Source organism: Arabidopsis thaliana, assembly GCF_000001735.4.
Source record: "Arabidopsis thaliana chromosome 1 sequence".
Lineage (NCBI taxonomy): Eukaryota > Viridiplantae > Streptophyta > Magnoliopsida > Brassicales > Brassicaceae > Arabidopsis > Arabidopsis thaliana.
The window spans coordinates 29,890,243-29,915,205 of record NC_003070.9 but is presented as its reverse complement, the minus strand read 5'-3'; the positions used below and the strand labels follow the sequence as shown (position 1 = coordinate 29,915,205).

At 38.3% G+C, this 24,963-nt stretch overlaps 8 protein-coding genes, 1 long non-coding RNA gene and 4 other non-coding genes across 25 annotated transcripts; 8 read left to right on the top strand and 5 right to left on the bottom strand.

Annotated features, from left to right (window-relative positions):
* Positions 1–238: 238 nt before the first annotated feature.
* AT1G79520 (Cation efflux family protein) lies at positions 239–3,825 on the top strand. 4 transcript variants are annotated; one of them, NM_106600.3, is made up of 6 exons: positions 239–883; positions 1,470–1,582; positions 1,672–1,917; positions 1,995–2,075; positions 2,173–2,403; positions 2,493–3,825. In NM_106600.3, exons 1-6 carry the CDS (start codon positions 691–693, stop codon positions 2,835–2,837), a joined length of 1,209 nt encoding a protein of 402 aa, NP_178070.2. In that variant the 5' UTR covers positions 239–690; the 3' UTR covers positions 2,838–3,825. The 4 variants fall into 4 exon arrangements, with proteins under 4 accessions (NP_178070.2, NP_001320580.1, NP_001320579.1 ...); NM_001334886.1 differs by having other exon boundaries at positions 1,293–1,582; NM_001198508.1 differs by having other exon boundaries at positions 591–919; positions 2,493–2,955.
* On the top strand, positions 3,394–3,465 carry AT1G09883. Its single transcript, NR_139715.1, has one exon. It is a non-coding gene; the product is annotated as an other RNA (small nucleolar RNA).
* Positions 3,498–3,583, top strand: AT1G09877. Its single transcript, NR_139714.1, has one exon. It is a non-coding gene; the product is annotated as an other RNA (small nucleolar RNA).
* Positions 3,759–3,782, top strand: AT1G09873. Its single transcript, NR_139713.1, has one exon. It is a non-coding gene; the product is annotated as an other RNA (small nucleolar RNA).
* A 1-nt stretch (position 3,826) lies between the features above and the next one.
* On the top strand, positions 3,827–3,966 carry AT1G09867. The gene has a single exon (NR_139712.1). It is a non-coding gene; the product is annotated as an other RNA (small nucleolar RNA).
* Positions 3,967–5,217: 1,251 nt separating this feature from the next.
* AT1G79510 (hypothetical protein (DUF2358)) lies at positions 5,218–7,193 on the top strand. 2 transcript variants are annotated; one of them, NM_202448.1, is made up of 3 exons: positions 5,218–5,248; positions 6,013–6,368; positions 6,446–7,193. In NM_202448.1, exons 2-3 carry the CDS (start codon positions 6,031–6,033, stop codon positions 6,933–6,935), a joined length of 828 nt encoding a protein of 275 aa, NP_974177.1. In that variant the 5' UTR covers positions 5,218–5,248; positions 6,013–6,030; the 3' UTR covers positions 6,936–7,193. The 2 variants fall into 2 exon arrangements, with proteins under 2 accessions (NP_974177.1, NP_565211.1); NM_106599.2 differs by lacking the exon at positions 5,218–5,248 and having other exon boundaries at positions 5,874–6,368.
* On the bottom strand, positions 5,765–8,509 carry AT1G09863. 5 transcript variants are annotated; one of them, NR_139709.1, is made up of 4 exons: positions 8,382–8,469; positions 7,876–7,956; positions 6,312–7,498; positions 5,881–6,208 (listed from the first exon to the last, which is right to left on the bottom strand). It is a non-coding gene; the product is annotated as an other RNA (long non-coding RNA). The 5 variants fall into 5 exon arrangements; NR_139708.1 differs by having other exon boundaries at positions 5,881–6,783; positions 7,447–7,498; NR_139710.1 differs by having other exon boundaries at positions 5,881–7,498.
* A 43-nt stretch (positions 8,510–8,552) lies between these two features.
* AtkdsA1 (Aldolase-type TIM barrel family protein) lies at positions 8,553–11,853 on the bottom strand. Of its 4 annotated transcripts, none has more exons than NM_001334884.1 (15): positions 11,720–11,853; positions 11,567–11,603; positions 11,378–11,475; positions 11,100–11,196; positions 10,777–10,842; positions 10,635–10,694; positions 10,443–10,517; positions 10,275–10,359; positions 10,023–10,081; positions 9,870–9,914; positions 9,681–9,779; positions 9,525–9,572; positions 9,387–9,434; positions 9,193–9,273; positions 8,553–9,101 (listed from the first exon to the last, which is right to left on the bottom strand). In NM_001334884.1, the coding sequence occupies exons 2-14, from the start codon at positions 11,600–11,602 to the stop codon at positions 9,217–9,219; spliced, it is 873 nt and encodes a 290-aa protein (NP_001319415.1). In that variant the 5' UTR covers position 11,603; positions 11,720–11,853; the 3' UTR covers positions 8,553–9,101; positions 9,193–9,216. The 4 variants fall into 4 exon arrangements, with proteins under 4 accessions (NP_001319415.1, NP_001319414.1, NP_178068.1 ...); NM_001334883.1 differs by having other exon boundaries at positions 8,553–8,918; NM_001334882.1 differs by having other exon boundaries at positions 8,606–9,098; positions 11,720–11,824.
* Positions 11,854–11,886: 33 nt separating this feature from the next.
* EMB2217 (Pentatricopeptide repeat (PPR) superfamily protein) lies at positions 11,887–14,763 on the bottom strand. Its single transcript, NM_106597.4, has one exon. It carries the CDS (start codon positions 14,587–14,589, stop codon positions 12,079–12,081), a length of 2,511 nt encoding a protein of 836 aa, NP_178067.1. The 5' UTR covers positions 14,590–14,763; the 3' UTR covers positions 11,887–12,078.
* An 838-nt stretch (positions 14,764–15,601) lies between these two features.
* AT1G79480 (Carbohydrate-binding X8 domain superfamily protein) lies at positions 15,602–17,609 on the top strand. Of its 2 annotated transcripts, none has more exons than NM_106596.4 (3): positions 15,602–16,017; positions 16,107–17,189; positions 17,270–17,609. In NM_106596.4, the coding sequence occupies exons 1-3, from the start codon at positions 15,939–15,941 to the stop codon at positions 17,299–17,301; spliced, it is 1,194 nt and encodes a 397-aa protein (NP_178066.2). In that variant the 5' UTR covers positions 15,602–15,938; the 3' UTR covers positions 17,302–17,609. The 2 variants fall into 2 exon arrangements, with proteins under 2 accessions (NP_178066.2, NP_001117621.1); NM_001124149.1 differs by having other exon boundaries at positions 16,110–17,189; positions 17,270–17,479.
* Positions 16,378–16,725, bottom strand: AT1G79485 (uncharacterized protein; the record flags this gene model as incomplete). Its single annotated transcript, NM_001334881.1, has 1 exon — positions 16,378–16,725. One exon carries the CDS (start codon positions 16,723–16,725, stop codon positions 16,378–16,380), a length of 348 nt encoding a protein of 115 aa, NP_001320770.1.
* Positions 17,610–18,039: 430 nt separating the features above from the next.
* AT1G79470 (Aldolase-type TIM barrel family protein) lies at positions 18,040–20,637 on the top strand. Its single transcript, NM_106595.4, has 6 exons — positions 18,040–18,121; positions 18,363–18,947; positions 19,046–19,644; positions 19,755–19,934; positions 20,015–20,272; positions 20,363–20,637. Exons 2-6 carry the CDS (start codon positions 18,545–18,547, stop codon positions 20,432–20,434), a joined length of 1,512 nt encoding a protein of 503 aa, NP_178065.1. The 5' UTR covers positions 18,040–18,121; positions 18,363–18,544; the 3' UTR covers positions 20,435–20,637.
* GA2 (Terpenoid cyclases/Protein prenyltransferases superfamily protein) lies at positions 20,560–24,839 on the bottom strand. The gene is made up of 15 exons (NM_106594.4): positions 24,786–24,839; positions 24,593–24,676; positions 24,225–24,277; positions 23,848–24,136; positions 23,587–23,767; positions 23,265–23,482; positions 23,067–23,187; positions 22,888–22,985; positions 22,580–22,797; positions 22,403–22,518; positions 22,183–22,281; positions 21,802–22,017; positions 21,574–21,715; positions 21,234–21,479; positions 20,560–21,084 (listed from the first exon to the last, which is right to left on the bottom strand). Exons 2-15 carry the CDS (start codon positions 24,636–24,638, stop codon positions 20,770–20,772), a joined length of 2,358 nt encoding a protein of 785 aa, NP_178064.1. The 5' UTR covers positions 24,639–24,676; positions 24,786–24,839; the 3' UTR covers positions 20,560–20,769.
* Positions 24,840–24,963: the final 124 nt, after the last annotated feature.

Below are 24,963 nucleotides of genomic sequence, written 5' to 3'. Positions count from 1 at the left end.
AGGTCTCTCTTCTTTCTCTAAATACGTAACAACTAACACGGAAGGCATTTCATTGGCTACAATTATTTCAAAATTTATCTTACAAAAAAGGATAATAGAGTGTGATATTGTTCATCAGAGACGTCCACGTAAGGGTAAACTAATCAGTATATGGACAAAAAGGTACTTGTTTATCTACACCAGGAAGAAAAACAATACCAGTTTTCCGGTCCACAACTTTTGCATCACCATGCATCCGCAGCCACGTGTGTTCTTATGAATATTAAAATCTACTTATTTCGTTATACGACAAACGAAAGATACTGCTTTGTTGCGTAGACAAACAAACAAAATCTCTTGATAATACCAGATATTCTTAATTAATTAGTACGTTTTAAACTCAACATACCCATAAGAAAATCCAGTTAGCTCATGGTTTCATGTTTTCCAATAGATATATGTGTATATAATTAAACGCTTTGCATCGTTTGTGATTTGCATGTTGGAAATAATAATGTTTTTTTTTTGCTAATCAAGGTTTGATTAAGGAAAAGGAGTTTGGACTTTGGACCTTTCTACTACAAATACATGTGGCCCTTTTTGGCCAACACCAAAAGTTCCAAAAAAGAGGCCAAAAAATAAGCAACAACTTTTGATTCTCTCGTAACTTCCCCCACAAAATCAGCAGAGCGAGAGCGAGAGCGATCGGTTATGGCGGCGACGGAGCATCGCGGCCTCAGTGGAGGAGACTACAATGTCGACCTTTTACCAATTGACCAAGACGATTCGCCACCATCTTCATGGCGTCTCAGCCTCGACACATTCCGTCTCCCTTCTTCTTCACCGTTATCATCAGGACGTCACAACGGCCGTACTCGCTTGTCTCGTTATCTCCGGACTCCGAGTAAGTTTCTCTTCCTCGTCCTTGTCTTAAATCTCCGTTCCTCTGTTTCGTCGTCTGTATGTGTATTATCGATGTACTGTTACGTGTTTACATGATCCACGCCAGGGAATGTCACTCTAATCTGCGATTTCTCTTCTTCCATTGATAGTTTTAACCCTACGCGAAATCTTTCCGCAATTGGTCGAAGAATATACGTACGGTGTTCCCAATATGTTAACCCTGTGAAAATTGTAGAGTGATCTTACCGAATTTTCTGTTTAAAAGCAATTAAATTGATTCAAAAAGGAATCTCAGCTTTCTGTTTTGCAAAATTCTCTGTTTACAACTTGAAGCATATATGAGATTCTATTGTGAATCTGGGAATATTCTTTTGGTTTTGCTGGAAACATAATCATTTCTTTATTTCTAGTGTGATAGGGACACAGAATCATATTCTTCGGAGTTTTCACGCATTGTAGTTTGCTGGGAGGATGATAAAAACCATTAAGGATCGATTGTTAAACACGTTTGAAACTTTGAATCATTAGGAATAATCAGGTAACAAAACTTAACATGGGTTTTACTCTTTTCTGTTGTGAAAAATCAGAAAAGGAACGCAAAGTCTCAGAGTACTACAAACAGCAAGAGAAGCTTCTGGAGGGTTTCAATGAGATGGAGACAATTAACGAAACTGGTTTTGTATCTGGAGCTCCAACTGAGGTACCACTCTTGCTCTCTTCATTTAGGCTTCTTCTGAGATCTTTCGTCCATTTTCTTCATATATAGGAGCATCTTGTTGATTTCAACAGGAAGAACTGAAGAAGCTTGCAAAGAGCGAGAGGCTTGCAGTTCACATCTCAAACGCAGCAAACCTTGTGCTTTTTGTAGCAAAAGTTTATGCTTCTGTGGAGAGTAGGTCTATGGCTGTCATTGCTTCCACTTTGGACTCTCTCTTAGATCTCTTGTCTGGATTTATTCTATGGTTTACTGCTAATGCCATGAGAACACCTAACAATTTTCGCTATCCAATTGGAAAACGACGGATGCAACCTGTGGTATAGTCTCTGTAATTCTCTCTCTGGTTCGCTTAACACTCACGAAACTAAAAGCCATATTGCTTAAAATTTGGCAGGGAATCATTGTGTTTGCATCTGTGATGGCAACTCTTGGACTACAAGTGATACTAGAGTCAACTAGGCTACTTGTTTCCAAGGTACAACACCGAGGACCACATTTAATCTTTTCTCGTAAACTCCTAACACCAGTTATATGATGTAATCTAATCTAGTTTGATATTTCTCATTGTATAGAATGGTTCTCATATGAGTAGCACCGAGGAAAAATGGATGATTGGAATAATGGCTTCAGCTACAGTCGTCAAGTTTCTGCTCATGCTTTACTGCAGGAGTTTCCAGAACGAAATTGTCAGGGCCTATGCACAAGATCACCTCTTTGATGTTATCACCAATTCAGTCGGTTTAGCAACCGCTGTTTTAGCTGTAAAATTCTACTGGTGGATTGATCCCTCTGGGGCTATACTAGTAAGTAAATCATCATCAACCTTATCCATTCTTGAAATGTCTCTTGTGAAGAGATATATTGAGAAAACGTTTATTCTTTATGGTTTCAGATTGCCCTGTATACAATCAGCACATGGGCAAGAACAGTTCTAGAGAATGTCCATTCACTGATAGGACGCTCAGCACCACCAGATTTCTTGGCGAAACTAACGTTCTTGATTTGGAACCATCACGAGAAGATAAAACACATAGACACAGTGAGAGCCTACACGTTTGGGTCACACTACTTTGTGGAAGTTGACATTGTGTTGCCAGAGGACATGAGGCTGCATGAAGCTCACAACATAGGAGAAACTCTTCAGGAGAAGCTGGAGCAACTCTCTGAGGTTGAGAGAGCTTTTGTCCATATTGACTTTGAGTTTACTCATCGTCCAGAACACAAATGCAAGGTTTGAATATCACGATAGGTTAATGGATCCAGAGGAAATAAATTAAGCAGGATGTCTCGATTTCTCTAGAGTTTTTGTTCCCTATGTAGCATTCCACAAAAGATAATAAGTTTTAAATCCCCCAATACGAGTGAGTGACACCTTTAGAAACGATTTGGTCCTTTTATGAGGTGAAAAATGTAAAATATATTCAAGCCCACATTGAAGAAAAACTTAAGACCAAGCTGAAGGCCTAAGGCATATGGCTCATTAATGTGTACTAAATATATATTATCGGCCCGAGTTACGGCTCGTTAAGAAAACATAGAAATGATTTAGGCCCAACAAATAATGTATGTTCTATATTATAAGCCCATTTATTATTACCCAGCTAAGTCGGCTTTGAAAAGAGTATAGGCCCATTTAGGTGTCACGCTCATTAGGGTTTATTGTAACCTAGAATCAAAGCTATATAAGCCGTCTTTTCCACAAATCCATACATCGGCCAAGCGAGCTCCTCAATTTTTCTTGTTTACTTGTTTCCTCATCTTTTAGTTATTGTTAGAGGTTATCTTAGGATCGTAGCCTGTGATGTTTGAGATTGTCCGTACCATCTGAGTTTCTCCTTGACGATTACCTCCACTTTCTGAGGCTTTAGATCTAAGATCATTAGTTTTATTTTTACTTCGGCGATGATGATGAAACAAGATTACCATCAAACTTTGAGAGGTTTTTCGCTCGTTGATGTAAACTTCTTTTTATAATCTGAGCCTAGTTTGTTTGTTTGAAATCTTATGTGTTACATGTTATATGAAATCGTTTTGGTGATAGGAAAGGCAACAAATTAGAGTCTCTGATTCACTTATGTCAATAGTGGATAAAGCGCTGTACGTTGCCGAGATAGATATGGCGATATTCTGGTACTTGGACTAGTTTTGATAGTTCCATGTGCATTCAAAAGCCCTTACATGTTTCTCTCAACTTATTCCCATTAGTATATGTATTTTGATTTGGTAAAGGCAACAAATTAGAGTCTCTGATTCACTTATTCAATAGTGGATAAAGCGCTGTACGTTGCCAATAATTACTTGGTCCAAAGATCTCCCAATCGGCTTTCAGTCTTATTTTAGCCGATATGATCGATGTTCCTAAATTATAGATTTTGTTACGTGTTTTCATATAGCTGAGCTGACCATATCATGCTATTTACCAAATCTTTTTGATCAATTACCTGACACATTGACAGACGATCGATTTTTAGACACTGAAATATGGGCCGAAATTTTGAAGGAGTAATGTCTGGTAAAGCAATGTTTGATAATGTTATGGACTGCTGCGCTTGTAGCAGTTAGATTTCATTGGGTTATAAGATCGAATTCAATATCCCCTAAAAAGATTGATGTAAACTGTAGCTTTGTAGCAGATCATAAATTATTTCATAAAACAGCTTTCGACGGGAAAGTTTATAATTTTGATATAGGAACCGGATAATAATTGTATCAGTAATTCTTAATCGGGCTTTGGATAGTCCCTTCCTTTTTAGTGAATTCGAATCGAAATGCAAAAATAATGAGGCTGACGCGCTTAATTTTCTCAAATATCCAAAAATGGCCAATTTCAAAAGGGGTTACCTACAGATTTGTGGCGCGTGGTAATAACTCGCTTATAGTGCAAGTGGTTATTTTGTTTTCTAATAGTTAATTATTTACCATACAAATTGTCTTCTAATGTGGGCTTACTAAATACTTTACGGCCTTTTCGTTTTCAGGCCTAGGGAGTTAGGCCCATTTTACATCTTTCTTGTCGGTTTCATTTTTAATGTTCGTATATTCGAGCTCTTTTCTCGTCTGTACAATGAACAAAGTTTTACTGAGAACAATAAAGATACTCAAATCATTCATAGGGTGATCAATTCGTATAAACTTAAATTTTGTTCGAGGATTAAAGTATAATTTATAATGCCTATTAAGGTTCTTTGATAATGCTATGAGCCCAATTTTACGATCGTCGTATTCTATGCTACCATCCCATTGGACAAGTACGATGCCATATTAGACTATTTAGTTCAATTGTCTAATTTAATTCCGAATTTAAAAGGCCTTAAATAAATAAATATAGTAAGGTTTGGGCGAAGGTTACAAATCATTTCACTCTTTCAGAACACAAAATAGCCCAAAACATGTTTCGACGAGCAAACTTAAAATTTGTTTATGAAAACCGTTACGCGTATAAGAGTAAAAAATTGTCGTAACTGGGCTAGAAAGAGCTAACGATTTACAGATCTTAGGTGCAAAATTACTTTTCGAATTCCTTAAACTACAGAGATAAGTCGAGGGAGAGTTAAAACTTAGAAGCACCAAAAAAAAATAAAAAAAAAATAAAAAAACTTAAAAGCATCACGCGCTAGTTGACAAAAAAAAAAAAAAAAAAAACATCACGCGCTTACTTTTTCGAACTATACAAAAATAGCTAATTTCGAAAGGGGGTTAAACCTACAGATTTGAGGTGCGTGCTGATAACTCGCATATAGTGCGCGTGGTTATTTTATTTTCAAACGGATACAAATATCGCTAGTGTGGGCTTTCTTAATACCGGTCTTTTTATTTTTTGGGCTTAGGCCCAGTTTACACGTGTCTTATCATTTTATTTTTTTATGTTTTTCTATGCATTAAAAAATTCCTTATGGCAAGGACAATAACAAAAAAAATTCATTAAAGATCACATAGTATTGTAAATGTGAGATTAAACATGAAAATTTTATTTTCCAAAATTACTGCTTTTTAATGCATAAGATTATACTTTTACGGTACTAATGTACAAATATTTTCCTTGAAAAATCATTTACTAAAAATAATTAAATAAATTCGTACGTCTTTTCTTTTTGGTCGGAATTAGTACGTCTTTTCTTTCTTTTTTGGTGGCTATTTATTTTGTTCATATTAGATCAAACTTAGGAGAAATATAAATATATATAGATATCAAATAAAAAGTAAGAAACATAAAAATATTAGAAGTCAAAATAAAGAAAAGAAAAAATACAACGCGAAGGTTTGATTACCACTCAAAAAACGAGCAGCTGTTTATCTTCCAACAAAGCTTCTTCGTGCATCTTCGCTCTTCTCAACTCGTCATCCTCTCCCTCTGATTCTCTTAAGTCGCCTTGAAAAATTAAGACAAAACAACAACAAAAGAACAAGAGAAGCTCTAAAATCCAGCAGCTATGGCGTTTCTTCTCCCCAATCTCTCTCCTTCTTTCCTTCTTCCGACCGGAAAATCACTCAAAGAGAAACCCATTTCCAACCAAGCTTTATCATCATCATCATCATCGTCCAATAGCTACGAGTTTGAAGAAGATAGTCTCTCTCCACTTTCTCTCTTTAGCGTCCAGGCTCCTCCTCCTGTTCGAGGTGCGCAGGTTAAGACCAAACCAAGTGCGCAGGATAAGTACCAGCACGGCAGCAAAGATGACTTCTACATCAATCTCGGTTTAGCTGTACGTACCCTTCGCGAAGATTTGCCTCTCCTCTTCACCAAAGATCTCAATTACGACATTTACAGGTGTGTTTTCCTCTTTCTCCTTTAGGTGATTCCTTCCTTAAACCTGTCAATGAAAGCATTTGTGTTTCCTCTTTCAGGGATGATATAACATTAGTGGATCCAATGAACACGTTCTCTGGGATTGACAACTACAAATTGATCTTCTGGGCACTTAGATTTCATGGCAAGATTCTCTTCAGGGATATCTCACTTGAGATCTTCAGGGTTTGGCAACCATCAGAGAACATGATTCTCATCAGGTGGAATCTTAAAGGTGTACCTAGAGTCCCATGGGAGGCAAAGGGAGAGTTTCAGGGTACTTCTCGCTATAAACTCGACCGAAATGGCAAAATCTATGAGCATAAGGTCGATAACTTGGCCTTCAACTTCCCTCACCAGCTCAAACCTGCCACTTCTGTTTTGGATATGGTCACCGCTTGCCCTGCAAGTCCCAATCCAACTTTCATGTTTGGCGCCATGGATTCATACTCATCTTCTTGGATTGAGTTCTACAAAGCAGTGCAAAGGACACTAGACAAGCAAGAAGAGCAAATGCTTGTGCAAGACCATTTCGTCCCATGCTCATAATGCCATTAGGTCACACTCAGGTGTATATATATATACTGTTACATTGAAGATACAATACATATATCTATGTGTGCAGGCATATGCATATGAGTAGATGTGGTTGACTTAGATATCAAAGAGGGTAGGGAACCAAGAATACTCATGAGCTTGTACAACTTGCCTATTGAATGTAAACAGAATTCCTTACAGTTGTTTTGTTATGTAAAACACATTGATGATTTGTCTTTACGATCAAGCGAAATTATATCCCTTGAAACCAGACACAATGTATGCCATGCCATCATAATATACTAGGTTCAATTCTCTCTTAATCTCAAAGGGAATATCTAAGTAGGACAACTTGGCGTAATCCAAAGAAGCCATATTTCTATATATTCAGTGTGGGTGATGAACAAGAGTGTTGATGCAGATTTGAAGTCACCCATATGAAGTAAAACACTAAATCTAGAATAAGTAGATCATTTACAGATAAGCACACACATAAAAGGAATCATAAGCCAGAGATTTTTACCTTTTGTACGGAGGGATGCAAAGAAAAAGTTAATCATTTTGGCTACGCTCCCCTGTAAGATTCAGGTAAGCAAAAGCTCATGACCAAACAATCTCAAAACAAGTTTGAGATGCTAATGAAATCTGTGATCTGAACGGATAGAGAGAAGATACTGATTGTACTAGTTTGAAAAACAGTACATGTGTATAAATCATAATATCTCTACCCTGTGATGCCAATAGTCCTCCTACTTAGGTGCGAGCAAAAATGCAGTGAGACCGATCAACTACACATTTCCTTTCTATTAGCAATCTAACAAGTTCACTGCTAGGTAGAGAGTCTCAGGCATCAGATCAAATTTGAAAAGTGCACCAATAACCATATAAGCAACGAACGAACAAGGTAAAGAGAGGAAGAAGAATTGAGAAAGCAAAATCAAGTTGAACTTACAGTGAACTACTACTCACTTGAATTAGCCAGTTGATAGAAATTCCATGTTTCTAAGTTAAAGCCCAAAGCTGGGTTTTGTGCCTGCATCAGCACTTCGGTTTAGGATAATCAAATGCTAAAATACACAAGACTGAATATGGTAGACAATGCAAAAGATCAATTCTACATGGCAGTTTTCAAGGAGACTATCTTTAGTTTATCCAGAGAAGAGAATAGGCATAATTAATGAGTGAATTACAAATGAGAAAAGCTTTGATTCACTCATGGAATCCGTAATTAGAGTTTCGAAATCCCTTCTCTATATTTACAACGCTGCTCACAGAAATAAACAACAGGCGAAAATTACTTGCATCTCAACACCATTAGAGGAGGAAGAGAAACCCTAGCTTAAACTTAAGATTTCACATAGAATAATTTCGTCGTACCTCTTCCTACATCATCAAGTAATGCGGATAAACTATCAATTAGAATCATGAAGAAACTTAGGGTTTCGTGGAGATTTTTACCTTCTCGAAGCTCATCTTCTTCCTCACATCTGCCTTTTCCGCTCTGTTTCGCTTTCTAGAGAGCGAGAACCGAGAAAGAGGAATTGTACTTGCAAACTTGTGAAAGCTGAAATCATTTGAGACAACTTTCAGTATTTGAAACAGAGACGAATTATGACCCTGAATTTACCGCCTTAGTCTTCACATATATAGCCCAAGCCCATTACAAAGCCCATTAGATCACATTTTAGCTTAAGTCCACCGATGCTTTGTTGGATTTAGTTCTGTATCCAACGCAAATCAAGCACGACTATCATCCCGTTCACGAGAAATTACAGGGTTCAACAGATATATTATCCCAAGTACAAAATCAGAGAGAAACCACACATATACAACCGTATTTCTGAGTATGACTATAGTATAGAGCTCAATACTTTCTTAATTCGAATTATTTTGAAGCGAATGTTGGTGGAGGAAACAGAAACAAAGGCTCATCACTGACTAGATCATCTTTAATCTCTGGGATTTTGATGGGGACCCAAATGTCCGCGAGTAGACCTAAAAGTTTCAGACAAATGAATAAGAATATTGCCGGGCCAATATAAGAGAAGCCCAACATTTTCAGTTCTTCAGAAGCAATCTCTGATCTCTTAACTTCTTGTAAACAAGAACAGTGATGACAGATGATGCATTAACATGGTGCTTCTTTAAAACGTTCACCCTTTTTGCAACTAGTCTCTACTGAAAGTGAGAAGATTATAAACAGTTTTTTTGTGGGGATTATTTAAATGATGAGAAAGTCGTATCATATATGCCCGTTTGGGTCACCAACCTCGCGATCACTGAGCCTTTGATTTTAATCACGGTAGGGTGTAAGGTCGATTTGAAGCCGCTGCTTCCCTTTTGTAACCCTCTGCGGAATAAAAGAGTCAAGATCTTGCCATTGTTAATGGTGTTCAAGGAGACAGATCCCTGAAACAAAAATGTGAACCAAAGAGTAATAATTCATGGATTTAAAAGGCTTACCGCAATCGCAATGAGCTCTTCCAGGAGTTCTTCTAGATGGCGCAAAGGCTTTGACAATGGAAAAACACAAGAATATTCACACCATTGCAAGAACGAGATGGATACTTTCGTAAACATTGAGTAGGACATAAAACTCACCCATTGAGTTGGACCATCAACTGGAGCACTTAGAGGATCATCATGAACCTGATCATAATCAAGTTGGAACAACGAATCCAGAATTATGTGACCAATAATCCAATGAGCTTGATAAAATTTCTAAAACGATTTGGTATCAAACAAGGTATATACTACCTCCATGAAAATTCCATCGACGCCAACTGCTACAGCTGTTCTTGCAATGCATGGTATTAACTCGCGAAGGCCTCCACTTGCAACACCACCACCATCCAACTACATCAGAATGTATTGTTCGTGTTCAAACTATTTGGTTATTGCTGGCTTCAAAATAAAATAAAAAGTTACTTTTTAAAAGGATCATACCTTCTTGCCTGCAGGTTGTTGTAGTGAATGGGTTATATCAGCGACCTGCCAATAAATTAAACGTGTATGTTAAATTGTAGATTGCAGATTGAAGAACATAAAGCAGAATAAGCAACATGAAAAAGAAAAAAAAGGATGGAGCAAGATACATACAACAGGACAATTAGCTTCTCTCATCCACTCGAAGTTTCGTGGATCTACTATCAAATCATCTGATAATCAAAACCAAAAAGAGTATCAGTCAGTCAATTGTAAAGGCAGAGAAAAAAAATTGTTTTAGCACCCTCTAATGTATACTTCAGCAATCCAATTTTTTTTAATTCCAAGAGATTTGCATGAGATTTGAGAATATCTACAATACTAAATTCCGTGGACACAATATTTGAAAAGGAGATGATAACTTACTGTATCCGAACATGGTTCCTCTTTCACAAACCATAACATTTGGATTCCCAGCCAGTCTGATCTTCTCAGCTGAATTCTCCATGACCTTAGCATATATATAACCAGTCATCAAAAGTATTCCAGCCAAATATTTTGACCAGCTTGAAAACGCAGGAAGAAAGAACTCACAGAAGGAGCACAGAATTGTCCTTTCTTAATATTGATAATTTTTCCGGTTTGTGCTGCTGCAACCAGAAGATCTGTCTGTGGAATTACAATTAACAACTTAAATCATCAACCATAGAACAGATATCAATCCAAGATCGACAGTTTGAAAGCTACAATCAAAAGCTTTGAGGAAAATACAGTTTAGAGTCTCACCTGGCGACATAAGAATGCTGGAATCTGAATTATATCTGCAACCTTGCCAACTGCTTCACACTAAGGAAAATAAAATCACACATTAGAAGGTACTAAAGACTTGCTAAATCTCAATCTTTTATGTGATTACGTTCATTTATACCTGGCTTGATTCATGAACATCAGTTACTATTGGTAGATCATATGCTACCTTCACCTTCTCAAGAATCTGCGTTGGAGAACCAGAAATGTGACCATCATTATTCTTGTTCAGAAAAAAAAAAAATTAAAGCAATTTCACGTTCAAGTATATGGTAGCATCATAGGGGAGAGTAATGCAATGGCTGCTATCAATTAGTTTACATATATAAGATCGATCAATACTCTGTGAAGGTTCTCATATCCACAGTCCTAACATCCAATTCATCTATATTTAGACATCCCAAGGCATAAAAAGAGTGATTAAAGGTATACAGGGGAAGATACCTTCAGACCCTCGGCCATGCCAGGACCACGAAATGACTTTGAAGAAGTTCTGTTAGCTTTATCAAAACTTGACTTGAAAACCAGGGGCAGCCCAACTCTACACCATTCACACACACAGACACAACAAAAGTAGCATGAGGATCTTGAAAAAAGAAAACACATTGTTCAAAGTTCATCTCTCAGTTGAGTTCTCTACTGTAATCAATTTTCATATAGAGATCAATACACATTCATACAAAGATCTCTCAGGGGGAAAAACGGAGTACAAGAAATCATACTTTGTGGAAATGTCTTTAATGTGCTTTGCCATTCGAAGAATATGTTCCTCGGATTCAATCACATTTGGACCAGCCAACAAGAAGAATGGTTCAGCAGCCTATACACGATATACGTATTAGAATCAAACTCGATTTTACCGTAAGAAGCCAACATTCAACATTCTGAAAACAAAAAGGCGAGACTCAAACCTTGAGCTGATTGTACAATAGTGATGTTGCCGCCATTCTTATCGCCAAGCCAATAATCGCAAAAGAAAATCAGAATCAGAATCCGAAGATCGGGAAAACCTAATTCTTCTCTGCAACGAAGCAAATAAGAAATGGAGAATTAAGGAATCTGACCTTTAACTTGATCTCGAAGTTGCTGCAGAGTGAGTGAAGAAGGCAAGTGAGATCTCCTCTCACCTTTAGCGCGTCGTGTAAATTGGAGATATTAACTGAGAGGTGATGTTTGGATACATGGACAGATTAATTCCTATCCAGGATAAGAACGTAGGAATACTCGGGACAGATTAATTCCTATCCAGGATAAGGACGTAAGCTTTACTCGGAGACATTAAAGACGTAATCGAACAAAAATGAACTAACAATGATTTAAAGACGTAAATATCATTTCCATTATATTTTCAGACAAGTATTAACAATGAGAGATCTGAAACAGAGAACCCGCCTACAAAAACCCATGACTTTTGTCTCCCCTGTTAGAACGCTTTCGATGACATGAGTGGTTTGGGAGGTGACATAGATCTAAGCTCAGGAGCCGAGCTTGGGAACATCACGTTCATCTTATGCATCAATATATCAGACCGTGATGGGATCTCGTTCAGAAGAAACTGTTGCACGATCGGTTTCTTGAACCACTCCATCACCAACTCTCCTGGTGCCCTCAAGACGACTTTGCTGACTTCAAAAGGCGACTCAACAGAGCTCAGCATTTGAGCAATTACAATCTTCAATGTCGGTCCTGTGACTAGCTTTATACGTCTCGGGACTACTCCGTAGTAAAGCATTCGTTTTCTGAACCTGTGGAGAGTGTGAACCACGGCTATGAGCGCAGCTCCGACAGATAAGTTTCTCACATCGAGAGACCAAGCAATGTGTTGATCAAAGACGATGGCTTTTGGAAAGAGTTTGTTCTCGTACGCTACTTTCCAGACACATCGAGCTCGGTTTATTTGACCCATCAAGACAAGGTAGTTGAGAAGGACATTCACAAAGTACCTAGCAGCTCCTTCTTCGAGTTCGTAATCAATCCCTTGGTAAAACTCTCTGACAAACGTTAGAACTGGTTGTTTCCTCTGTTCTGGACCTGTGAAGAGACCACACATAAAGGCATGAGCTTTATGCTTGGTAGCGCTGAGGATTGACATCAATTGTCTCTCTTTATCTTCGTCTTGGCATCTGACAAGATGGGCGAGAATCGAAGTGTAAAGCACCAAGTCAACTTTTCCAGCAGAATGCACGAGTGTCTCCAGCAAAGGCCTAGCTGAATCGTATAGACCATTTTTCATGCATGATTCAAATAACTGCCTGATGATAAAATTGTTTGTTTTGATCCCTGAAGAACCCATGAACCTAAGCCATTTCAGAGCAAGATCCACAGAAGCATCTTTGATATATATCATCAAAACATCGCTAGCGCAGACATCTACGGAATACCCCATTGCTTTCATCTCGAGTAGTATCTTCCCAGCAACATCGACAAGTCTTTTGTTGGCCAGAAGTGTAAGAAGAGAAATATAACTGCTCAGGCCAGGCCTTAACCCAGCATTAGTCATGGAGTTATAGATTTTCATTGCAGAGTCTACTTGCCCAGATCCAGCATGCATCTCCAATAGACACGAATATGTGGATGGTGTCGGTAAAAACCCAGCTTTCTCCATGTCTTTGAAAACCGTCATTGCTACTTCAAGCTTTCCTGATTTTGCATGAGATTCAATGATCATTGTGTACAATCCAAAGTTTGGCCTGAAACCTGACTTCTTCATCTCATCCCAAAGCCTAAGAGCAGTATCCAGCTTACCAGCTTTAGCATATGAATCAATCAAGGAAACAAACATAGTTGCTGATGGCCTATGGCCAAATCCCTGCATTTCCATGTAAACCTTCATTGATGTGTCCAATCGACCAGCTTTCCCCATTGAATCAACAAGCGAAGAAAACACACTAAAGCTTGGTCGGAGTTTCCTTTCTTTCATTTGCTGAAAAAGCTTGAAAGCTGCATCAAGACGGCCGGATTTGGCCAAGCTTGGAATTATCAGCTCATAAGTTGACCCATCCAACAAACTATCAGTTTTCTCCATGCTCTCATAAATCTCAAATGCCTTATACGGGAGACCTTTGTTCAGAAACAACATCATTAGATTATTATATGTCTGCGTATCAATTTTGCATCCCGACTCTTGAGCCTTTTTGAAACAACAAAAAGCAACCTCCAGTTTCTCAGCTTTAGCCAAATACTGAATCACTTGGTTATAGGCGTTAAACGACAAATCACCGTGACTACTCGAGTCTTGAACCATCTCCTCAAACAACGACTGAATCCCAACAAAATCCCTTCCCTGGTTCAACCCATCAAACAACACGACATAACATTCATCCGAAGGCAGATACCAAGGCTGCTTCTTAGCCCACCTAAACAGACTCAGCGCCGCATCAACCTCTTTAACAATCTTCAAAGACTGCGTAATATGAACCATATTCGGAACAAACTGGAGTTTATCTAACTGAGTCTCCAACTCCGGTCCCCATTTCCACCTCTGAACAACTTCAACAATCTTTGCAACAGAAGAAGCATTCATGTAAGGCTTCTTCAATCCACCAACCATTACATGGTCATCAAGCCCTGGCTCTACTGATCTTATTCCCTTACCACTGTGTAGTACACTACCCGACTCATCTAAATACTCAACCTCCTCTGTCCAGCCACTAGATTCACTACTTCCAATCTTTTCACTACAAAACCTCCTGACAATACTCCGACATTGTGTAGTCAATCCAACAAAATTAGGGTCTCTCGGTACAGAACAATCGGGACAAAAGCCATTTCTAACAGTGAAATAGCTCAATAATCGGATGTTGAACGAGAAACTACCGGCTAATTTAGGGTTTATTCGACTCGGAGAAATCAATGGAGACTCAGAAATGGAACTCCTACTAAGCGTAAAAATGACATTTCTGGGAATTACTTTCGCGGTTCTTCCACGGATCATCGAAGATGTAGACGGAATTATTGGGTCATGTAATGCGAAGAATTGAAATTTGAGGAATCAATTCTAACCTGGACTCCAGAGATGGCGATTTTTCCGTCTCCTCCGTCGGCTTAAACCCTAAAACCAGAGGCTTTAGAACAGTGTGGGGTTTTCCCAAAATAGATTATTTTTTTTGAATTTCATGTTAAATTAGATTCAAAAGAAAACGTTTTTACAACAAGTGCAGCTTTAATTTAGATTACAATAGTAGAGAAAAATCATTACCAATTAGCAAAAAATCATTTTAACGTTAGAGAAAAAATAACCAATTAACCACACACACATCAAAAACAAAAAACAAAAAAAAATTAACTCATCAATTTAGTACAAATTTCTTTAAATGTTTTGCTCATCAACTATCAATTATCTTCTACAAAGGAAAATAAAATAAAATCGAAATTCATGTATTTTACTTAAAATTTTAGTTATTTTATATGAAAAAAAAATCATATAAACACAAAATTTTGAATCTGAATTTGATTATAGAGTCTAGACTATGGTGGATACATGGATACAATAACACTAACTCATCACTCTTATAACTAGTTTCCTAGTTACCTAATGTTAAACTGAAAATATTTTGATATATGGTAGCAATTAAATATTTGAATTTTCCCAATAATGTCTTTGGTTTTGTACATTCTTTTAATTTTTGTAGATCAAGGATTTACTTGGATGAATTGCTATAAAATAAAAGCAATTAAATAGTGAAAAACTCATCAGTTGGTTTGTAATTATATTATTTGCAAGCCTTTTAGTCTGTAGAAAAGAGCATCTAAAGAGAATATGTGAAGCTTATGCAAATGGATGTAGTCAAGAAAAAGATAAATGTAAAAGAGCTTTGTTTGAGTACAAAGCAAGCAAAAGTTTATTTATAAACAGCTTTCCTCTCTGATTGTTTTTGCAGTGTCAAGCAAGCATATATGCCCATTGCCATACATATATGTATATTCTTCTACTATCAACATAAGTTAGACAGATCAAAATTGGTTAAATATGGTAAAAATTTGCACATTGTCTCCAGTAAAGTGATCTTCTGTGACAACGAAAGTATGCAACTAAAGTGCGAATCTTTATGAGAAACAGAACCTTATATCCTTCCACAGGTTACCTTGCAAGGATTCTTTGAGGTTTTTGTTTTGGTTTGTACACATGCACATGACACACACACACATACGCGATATATATAAAGAACGAGAGAGCGAAGAGACAAATATTTAACCTATCTTGGTCCTGTTTCTTTGTCTTCTTACTCTTGAGAGTGTATAGCTAATTGGTTTTATTTCTCTTTTGGTATTCATCTTAAAACCATGGAATCATATCGAGTCTTCACAACTATTTGTCTTCTTCTTTGTCTCTTTCTCTCAGCCAACTTCTTCACTCATTATGGTAAAATCATCTCTGTCTCTTTCTTTCTTTCTCTCTATCCAACTCTATCTCTAAAAGCATTTGATATTGATTATGATTTTCTTATATAGTAGTAGATGCAAGAAAAAGCGTGGGATTTGAGAGAGAGCCAAAGAAGGTGATGATGATCAAAGCATTAAAGCACACATCATTGTTACAGAAAATGATGACACAGCTCAATCTTGCTCAGCCTTTAGACTACTCTTCATCCTCCAACACTCAACCTTATGGCGTTAGCACAACTCTCACTCTACCTCCTTATGTTTCACTTCCCCCACTTTCAGTTCCCGGAAATGCCCCTCCTTTTTGCATTAATCCCCCAAATACTCCTCCTTCCTCCTCTTATCCTGGTCTTAGCCCACCTCCCGGCCCAATCACATTACCTAACCCACCCGACTCCTCCTCTAACCCGAACTCCAACCCCAACCCACCCGAATCATCCTCTAACCCGAACCCACCTGATTCATCCTCTAATCCAAACTCAAACCCAAACCCACCCGTTACCGTCCCTAATCCACCCGAATCATCCTCTAACCCAAACCCACCTGATTCATCCTCTAATCCAAACTCAAACCCAAACCCACCCGAATCATCCTCTAACCCAAACCCACCCGTTACCGTCCCTAACCCACCCGAATCATCCTCTAACCCAAACCCACCAGAGTCATCCTCTAATCCAAACCCACCCATTACCATTCCATACCCGCCTGAATCCTCCAGCCCAAACCCGCCAGAAATAGTTCCTAGCCCTCCAGAATCTGGTTATACACCAGGGCCCGTTTTAGGCCCACCTTACTCTGAACCGGGCCCATCAACACCTACCGGATCAATTCCAAGTCCATCATCGGGGTTTCTTCCCCCAATCGTTTATCCGCCACCCATGGCACCACCGTCACCGAGCGTAACTCCGACGTCGGCTTACTGGTGCGTAGCTAAGCCCTCGGTCCCTGACCCAATTATTCAAGAAGCCATGAACTTTGCATGTGGGTCAGGAGCTGATTGTCATTCAATTCAGCCTAACGGGCCTTGCTTTAAGCCTAATACATTGTGGGCCCATGCTTCGTTCGCCTACAATAGCTATTGGCAACGGACCAAAAGTACGGGTGGCTCGTGCACGTTCGGCGGCACTGGCATGCTTGTCACCGTTGATCCAAGTAAGAGAAATATTTGTTTATCAACTATTATTTATTGGTAATATTCATTTTTTTAAACAATGTTATTGAATGGCAAACAGGCTTTAACGGGTGCCATTTTGATTTCTTCTGATGCATGAAGACGAAGACAGCTCTCACTTTACATTTTGTTGGATACGAATAATATCAAAGAAATCTAGATATAATATGTTTAGGTGGGTCGCTCACTTGTAAGTTGAAACCAATTAAAGCTTATTTCTTGGGAATGGCATAATTATAAATCTTATGCTAAATACGTATATTGCTTTTGCTAATGGAATTAGGTCTTCTAGACTTGTGGTACGTTGCATCTACTTAACTACTATCACTAATAATTCCTTTATTTATACACACATCCCTTTTCTCCCACAATGATTTAGTAGCTTTGAAATAAAGTAATATACGCATTCTCAGTTTCTCACCACGACATCTTTTTTTATTTATAGAAAAACTTCTACGCCGGTCTATTATCTCAAACACGTGAAATGTCACCCTGCTAGGTTTTGCTGTTGATTAGCGTTGTTCACTAATTTTGTACTAGGTATTCAAAAGAATCGCAACTGCAGATTTAAGTGAGTATATATGAAAGAGTCTCAACAATGTAAGTGAAACAGTTTACGTAGGAACAATGTAACTTGATGTACCTTATTCTGTTATACGAAAAACATTCGTACAATAGAAATTAATCGTTACAAATGTGGGTTAATTCTACCGTGTGCAGATATTGCGTGAGTACTTTAATCACTTGAATATTTTGGTTCATGCATTTTGTTCATGGTGAACTAGCAAAAAATTAGTTGCTATAAAACAATATGGCCTTTTTAGTAACCAAGTAATTACTGGTCTAGTGGCGTTTTGAAGACATATGAACTGTGGTTTCGAACTCTGTGGGTGAAAAAAAAAAAAAAAATTTTGTATTGATCAGAAAAATTCGGCAAAATCCAGAGACCTAATGTTAAATGGATACAAAAGAAAAAAATGAATATAATGTTCGTTCAGCATTTTTGTTTTGTATTGTATTCTGTACCTATGGAAAATTAGTTTTTAAACCAGAATGGAACAAAAAAATCGAATATATGAAAAAGTGGTAAACTCAAAATCGGCAAAAAAATAAAAACAGAAAAAAGGTGAGAAAATAGGAAAAAGGTAAAAAAGTAAAAAAAAAAAAAAAAGGAAGAACCCTTCCGATTTGATTTGATTGGGACTATATAAAGGGAACTCTATAACATCATCTCTCTCACAAGTCGCAACGCTCCAACGACTTCAATTCAATTTACTTTCGATTTTGTCCTCTTCCAAAAACCCTTCCGCTTAAACCCTAATTCACTTCGCCGGCCATGTCGACACTCGAGGATGGATTTCCGGCGGATAAGCTCTTCGCTCAAGGATACTCTTACACCTACGACGACGTCATCTTTCTTCCTCACTTCATCGATTTCTCCACAGACGCTGTTTCTCTATCCACGCGCCTTAGCCGGCGCGTGCCTCTCTCCATACCTTGCGTTTCGTCTCCGATGGATACTGTTTCGGAATCTCACATGGCTGCTGCTATGGCTTCTCTTGGTGGGATTGGAATCGTCCACTATAACTGTGGCATCGCCGCTCAAGCATCGATTATTCGCCAAGCTAAGTCGCTTAAACATCCGATTGCTTCCGACGCCGGTGTGAAGTTCCCGGAGTATGAGATTACTTCTTTAGATGCTTTTGGTCCTTCTTCCTTCGTTTTTGTCGAGCAAACAGGTGAGTGAATCATATTCGTTTTTTTTTGCAAAAAGAATCTGAATTTAATAGTTACAATGGTGAATTTAAGTTTGTTTGTTGTATTGATTTAAATGCAGGAACAATGACGACTCCTAAATTGTTAGGCTATGTAACGAAATCGCAGTGGAAGAGAATGAATTACGAACAAAGGGAGATGAAGATATACGATTACATGAAGAGCTGTGATAGCAGTGACTATTGTGTACCATGGGAAATTGATTTTGAAAAGTTGGAGTTTGTTTTAGAAGATAAGCAAAAGGGCTTTGTGGTTCTTGAGAGGGATGGTGAGACTGTGAACGTGGTGACGAAAGATGATATACAGAGGGTTAAAGGATATCCCAAGTCTGGACCAGGGACTGTGGGCCCAGACGGTGAGTGGATGGTTGGTGCAGCGATAGGTACGAGGGAGTCTGATAAGGAGAGGCTTGAGCATTTGGTTAATGTTGGGGTCAATGCTGTAGTGTTGGATAGTTCGCAAGGGAACTCTATTTACCAGCTTGAGATGATCAAGTATGTGAAAAAGACTTACCCTGAATTGGATGTGATTGGTGGCAATGTTGTGACAATGTACCAGGCACAGAATTTGATCCAAGCAGGAGTTGATGGGTTGAGAGTTGGTATGGGATCTGGTTCGATATGTACCACACAAGAGGTTTGTGCAGTTGGTCGTGGACAGGTAAATTAAAAAGCTCTGAATCCTAACTGTTTAATCTTTTAAAAGGTGTAAACTTTGTGACTATATGTGACTAAACAGATTTGTCTTTTTGTGTGATTTGGACCTGTTAGGCTACTGCTGTGTACAAGGTTTGTTCGATCGCTGCTCAGAGCGGGATTCCAGTTATAGCGGATGGTGGTATCTCAAATTCAGGGCACATTGTAAAGGCTCTCGTCCTTGGAGCATCAACTGTTATGATGGGTAGCTTTTTAGCTGGAAGTACTGAGGCTCCCGGGGGTTACGAGTATACGGTATAGTCACATCTTCTTTCGGTTTAATTTACAGTTTTCTTGAAACTCTGTTTGTTTTGATCGTTTTGTGGTAATAACAGAACGGTAAGAGGATCAAGAAGTACCGTGGAATGGGATCGCTAGAAGCAATGACTAAAGGAAGTGACCAAAGATACTTAGGAGATCAAACAAAACTCAAGATTGCTCAAGGAGTGGTTGGAGCAGTCGCGGATAAAGGCTCAGTGTTGAAGCTGATACCTTACACAATGCACGCCGTGAAACAAGGTTTCCAAGACCTTGGTGCTTCTTCCTTGCAATCTGCTCATGGTCTGTTGAGATCAAACATCCTTAGGCTTGAGGTGAATGAAACTTGTTGTCTCAATTCTAATTCCCAAAAACTCTCTAATTTTGCTGAGATTAGTGCTAATACTGTTTGGTTTTTGTGACAGGCTCGAACTGGTGCTGCACAGGTCGAAGGAGGAGTTCACGGGCTGGTTTCTTATGAAAAGAAATCGTTTTAAGCTTTGGCCTAAAATTGAGTGCTAAGAGTGTTTCTTATATCATGTTCCATGTTATTTTTATAGATATTACTTTTCAATCTAGTAACTTTAGTCTTTTTATTTATTGACATGATTTACATTGTCTCCTAAAATCAATTTTCCTCTAATATTGTCTTATATCTACTAAGTTACTAGAAGATTTGTTGAAATTTTGAAAAGAACTCAATATAAATGAATGAAAAGAAACAGCCTTTGTTTTTCTAAATTAAACAAACCTCTTCTTGTTCTGAAGCAACAAAGAAGAAGACCAAAGTCTTATTTTCATTTACTGAGTTTACCTGCCAGATCAACTTGGATCAAGTTAAAGATTCTTCCTGTAAGCTAACAGGCTCGTAGATCACTGATTTAACAAGACTCATCAGATCATTTGATGTGAATCCATCGTCCTTCCTGTAAAATAAGTTCAACACTTTGCTCATTTTCAAGAACGCTTCTTTGCATTCCCTTGGAACCACACTTCCTTTCTCCTCCAAAACTAGCTTATGCAATTCTTCCCTCTTTCTCTCTGCTAAACCTTTCATCGATTCTATGATCACTTCTTTGCTGCGATTGTCTCTCTCGTGTTTCATGTGCAATGAAACCGCATTCAGCTTCCCTTCCGCGCTTTCTCTCTGCAAAAAAACATCAAAAGGGATATATAATCCCAAATCTATGAGCAGAGGTTTGTTAATTACCATTATTTTGTTGGATTTAGGCGTCTTTGCCCATCTTTCAACTGTACAGTTTAGTAAAAAGTTTGAGATTTTAAGAAGAGTCTTACCTTAAAACCTTGTATGTCATTTAGAAGACGACCCATAGTGCTCACGAGCTTGTAGAGCTGATTATATTGGTGGCTATCGACTGTCTTCTCTGGAAGTGGAGGTCCGATCAGATAGGTAGCTGGGAGGACAATTGGTCCTAATGCAAATGATATGTACGCATTTTCCATGTAATCCTCCAAGCTTGGTGTTGACTTGTCACTGGACCACTCGGCTTCTCTCAACATAGACTTGAGCAGATCCAACCACTGCGTAAGATATAGCACCAATGAAGTATGGTCAGATGAGTTGTTAGGCTATGATAACAGAGAATATAATTGTGTGGGATGATTGATACTTAACAATTTTCACAATGTGGTGTGTCACATTGCGTCCTTGATAGGTGAATGCTTTGTCTCCTGTTTCGAGAATGGTGTCCCTTAGAACTGAGAATATGATCTCAACATGTTCTGAGCTGTACTCAGGAACACCGTTCAAATCCCACCTGAAATTTGTAAGCGAAGAACGATTATGCTTTTACGAGGGAACAAGCAGAGGAAGAGCTCAGAAGAAGGAGCCAAATCAACATACTTTTCGACCAAGTGTATGAGGTTTTCCAGTTCTTCTTTGGACCCTCCAACATCAAAGAAGTCGTCTACAACCGTTGTAAGTACTCCACCTTTGGCCCACGATATACGAGCATCAGATAGTTCAGGAGAAAATAAAGTTGCAGCCCCAGAGAAATAACAGTAAGCCAGCTTCTGTCTGGCAAATTTCAGTTCCTGCAATCTATTCTCCACAATCCACCTGCAAGTTGGTGAGCAGCATTGCTGAATTGTGACTACATAACAAATAGAAGTCACACCTGAATTTATAACGTGAACTCGTTCAAGTGTGTGGTTATATATTAGTAAAACTAATTAGCTTATGCAAGAAGGCTGAATAAATGAAAAAGCTTAGCTGGGAGCGCACCTATCAAGACGTTCCATTTCTTCACGGTGTATGGACTGGCAGAAATTGAAGTCATCCACAGCTAACTTCAGGATATCAGAGGTGCAAATATTGTGCAAACTAGAACACAGAAGAAAACAAGAATGAGAATGAATGCCCTGATTAGATTGTCGTTTAATGGAAGCTGGCTGTGCCAAAACATATGGCAACACAGGCTAGAAAGGAAAGAAGAGGAATTTACCGATATGAGGTTTTTGTAACTCTGGTGTTTTCCACAGCAGAACCATTGAGTATTTTTCTCCTGTGATCTGATCTTTCTAGGCTTGCATAGGAGGGAAAAGCAAGAGCATCCTCGACCTGAAAAAGCTTCGATTCTCAGATAGCTCTCACAGGAGGATAGATAAGCAAAAGAGATTACCTCTTTCTTGAGGTATTTATCTCGAACAGAGGTCTTAACCCAGCTGGACAATTCCATCTCCAGATATTGTTTAGTCCAACAACACTGCTTCTTCAAAGCTGATTCATGTGGATAACTTTGAGCAGCCTTAAATAATTCTAACACAGAAAACGTATTCTTAACATATCCTTCCAAAGTATCAGAGAAACCAGATTCTTCTGCAAATGGTTTTAGCGGATCTGCAACAAATACAGCGTCTCAACTTAACATGGACATGCATTTAACTCAAATCTAGGCTATAATTATCTGAAATAAAGAGGTCACTTCACCGTAAGACACATCATAGCCATGAGCAAGCAATAATCGAAAAGCCAAAGCACAAGTGGCCAAGTCCAAACATATTTCTTCATCCCCACGAAGCCAATATCTGTTCATTGGTCAATGATGGTTTACAAGTTAAACTACAAAATCATCATAACAAGTTTCCATATTTGATGAAGGCATTTACCTATAGGTTTCATCCAATATGCTTTTGATTTCGGTTTTGAAATCTCTATCAATTCCTAAGCTTTCAAGAGTGACAATTATACTAAGGCGTGCATATTGATCAAATGGATAAACTGAAGGAACTGAAAAGATAAGCAAACTTATTAGCAGCGGAACTCTCTACATACAAAGGAAATGATAGTCATGTTGAAAGATATACCTGCAGCCTCGAATTTCTGAAGGAGAGAACAGAGATAACGGAGACAACCATCATTCCCAAACTGAGTAAAAGCAGCTGCTGTTGTGGCTGGAGAATCAAACAGTGACCCATTTTTCCTTTGATATTTGACTATCAAATCCCAATCTTTTAGGTTTCTTGTCCCCTCTAAAACATAGGCCAGATATGCTTCTCTTCCCTTTGAAAACTTTTCACTATCACTGATCAAATATTAAATCAACAAAAAGTTATGAAAACGAAGACTTCTGTACAAGACCATCTTTCAGTTTCGTCTGAGTATGCTAATAAAAGAGCAGGAGTATACCATTTAAGATCCAGATCTCTTTTTCGTATCATGTCATCCACCACTTCTGAGCCCAATGGAATCGTCAGATTCAAATCTCTAGCATATTTAATCATCCCAGGAAATATAATATCAAACCCTGTTGGTTTCTGTATGGTTTCATCAGTGACTAATGCAGAATTCAGCTCAATAAACTGGAGACCTGGATTTTTATTTGACACTCATCAATCCATGAATCTTCCAAAAGTGAAACAGTAACAAAAGAGAAAGTAAAAAACCGACCCTTGTTTATTTGTCTTTCACCAATTCCCCACTTCTTTAACGCGAGGATACTAGCCAGTGTAGATGATAACACATCCTTCTTAAGAGATTGATGGTCATGGTTATCAAGTCCCCAAGATCCATCTTCATGTTGATTATCCAATAACCATTTCACACACTGTGGGAAAAGTGGAGCATTTTGGGAGCTCGGTGATGGAACCATTGCTACCCAACTAGTATCGTAGGCCGAAACAGAAAGCTCCACTTTCTCCAACATCTTCCTAATCTTCTCCTTTGTTTGCTCAAAGCTCTGGATAGTTTAAGAGTATTAGTTGGTCTAGACCAGAATTTTTCTCTTATGTAAAAGCAAGCAAAAATCAGCTGTTTTGTTTATTTACCACATTGTTAGCTCTTGTCTGTACTTCTGAGTCCAATCTCCGTTCCAAAGTAGCTGCATAACAAGAGAACATTGCCATTTGATTCAGGTAAGAGAGTGTAGCAACAATTATTTACTTCATTGATATCAGTCCTAAATCCTCACTAAAGGAAGATTATGTAAGAAAATCAATTTCAATTGAACTGACGAAATAAGCATTTCGTATAATCCAAAAGATCAAATCAGACAACAATTCGCAGAGTAGGGTAAAAATACAGAATAATGCCAGTTTACTTCAATTCCATTTAATCACCAAGTACATGCAAGCGAAGAAATCAACCAATGCCGGAAATGAAAAAAGAGAGATATCGAGAGTGAGAGTACAGTAACCTGAGATCGGAGACGAACAACCGGAGGAGCGAAGGTTGATAGACATAAAGAAACCAGAAGCAACCGAAACGGCGTCGTAGCAACCTGGTGAGATGTCATCATCATCAACAGTGACAGTGAGAGTCAATTCCAGATTGTGAAACGAAAACAATAAAATCAAAAATGAAAGCGACAGAGAGAGAAATATACATACTCGCGACGAATTAGCCTTGACGACTGACGACGACCGTAGGACCCGAAAATATCTGGAAATCTGGCTTAATAAATAGTAGATTATTACAAGTCATTACCATACAAATAAATCTTTTTTGACCAATTACATTACGACAAAGGATAATCAAAATCAGGAAATAACGTGTACATGTGTATAT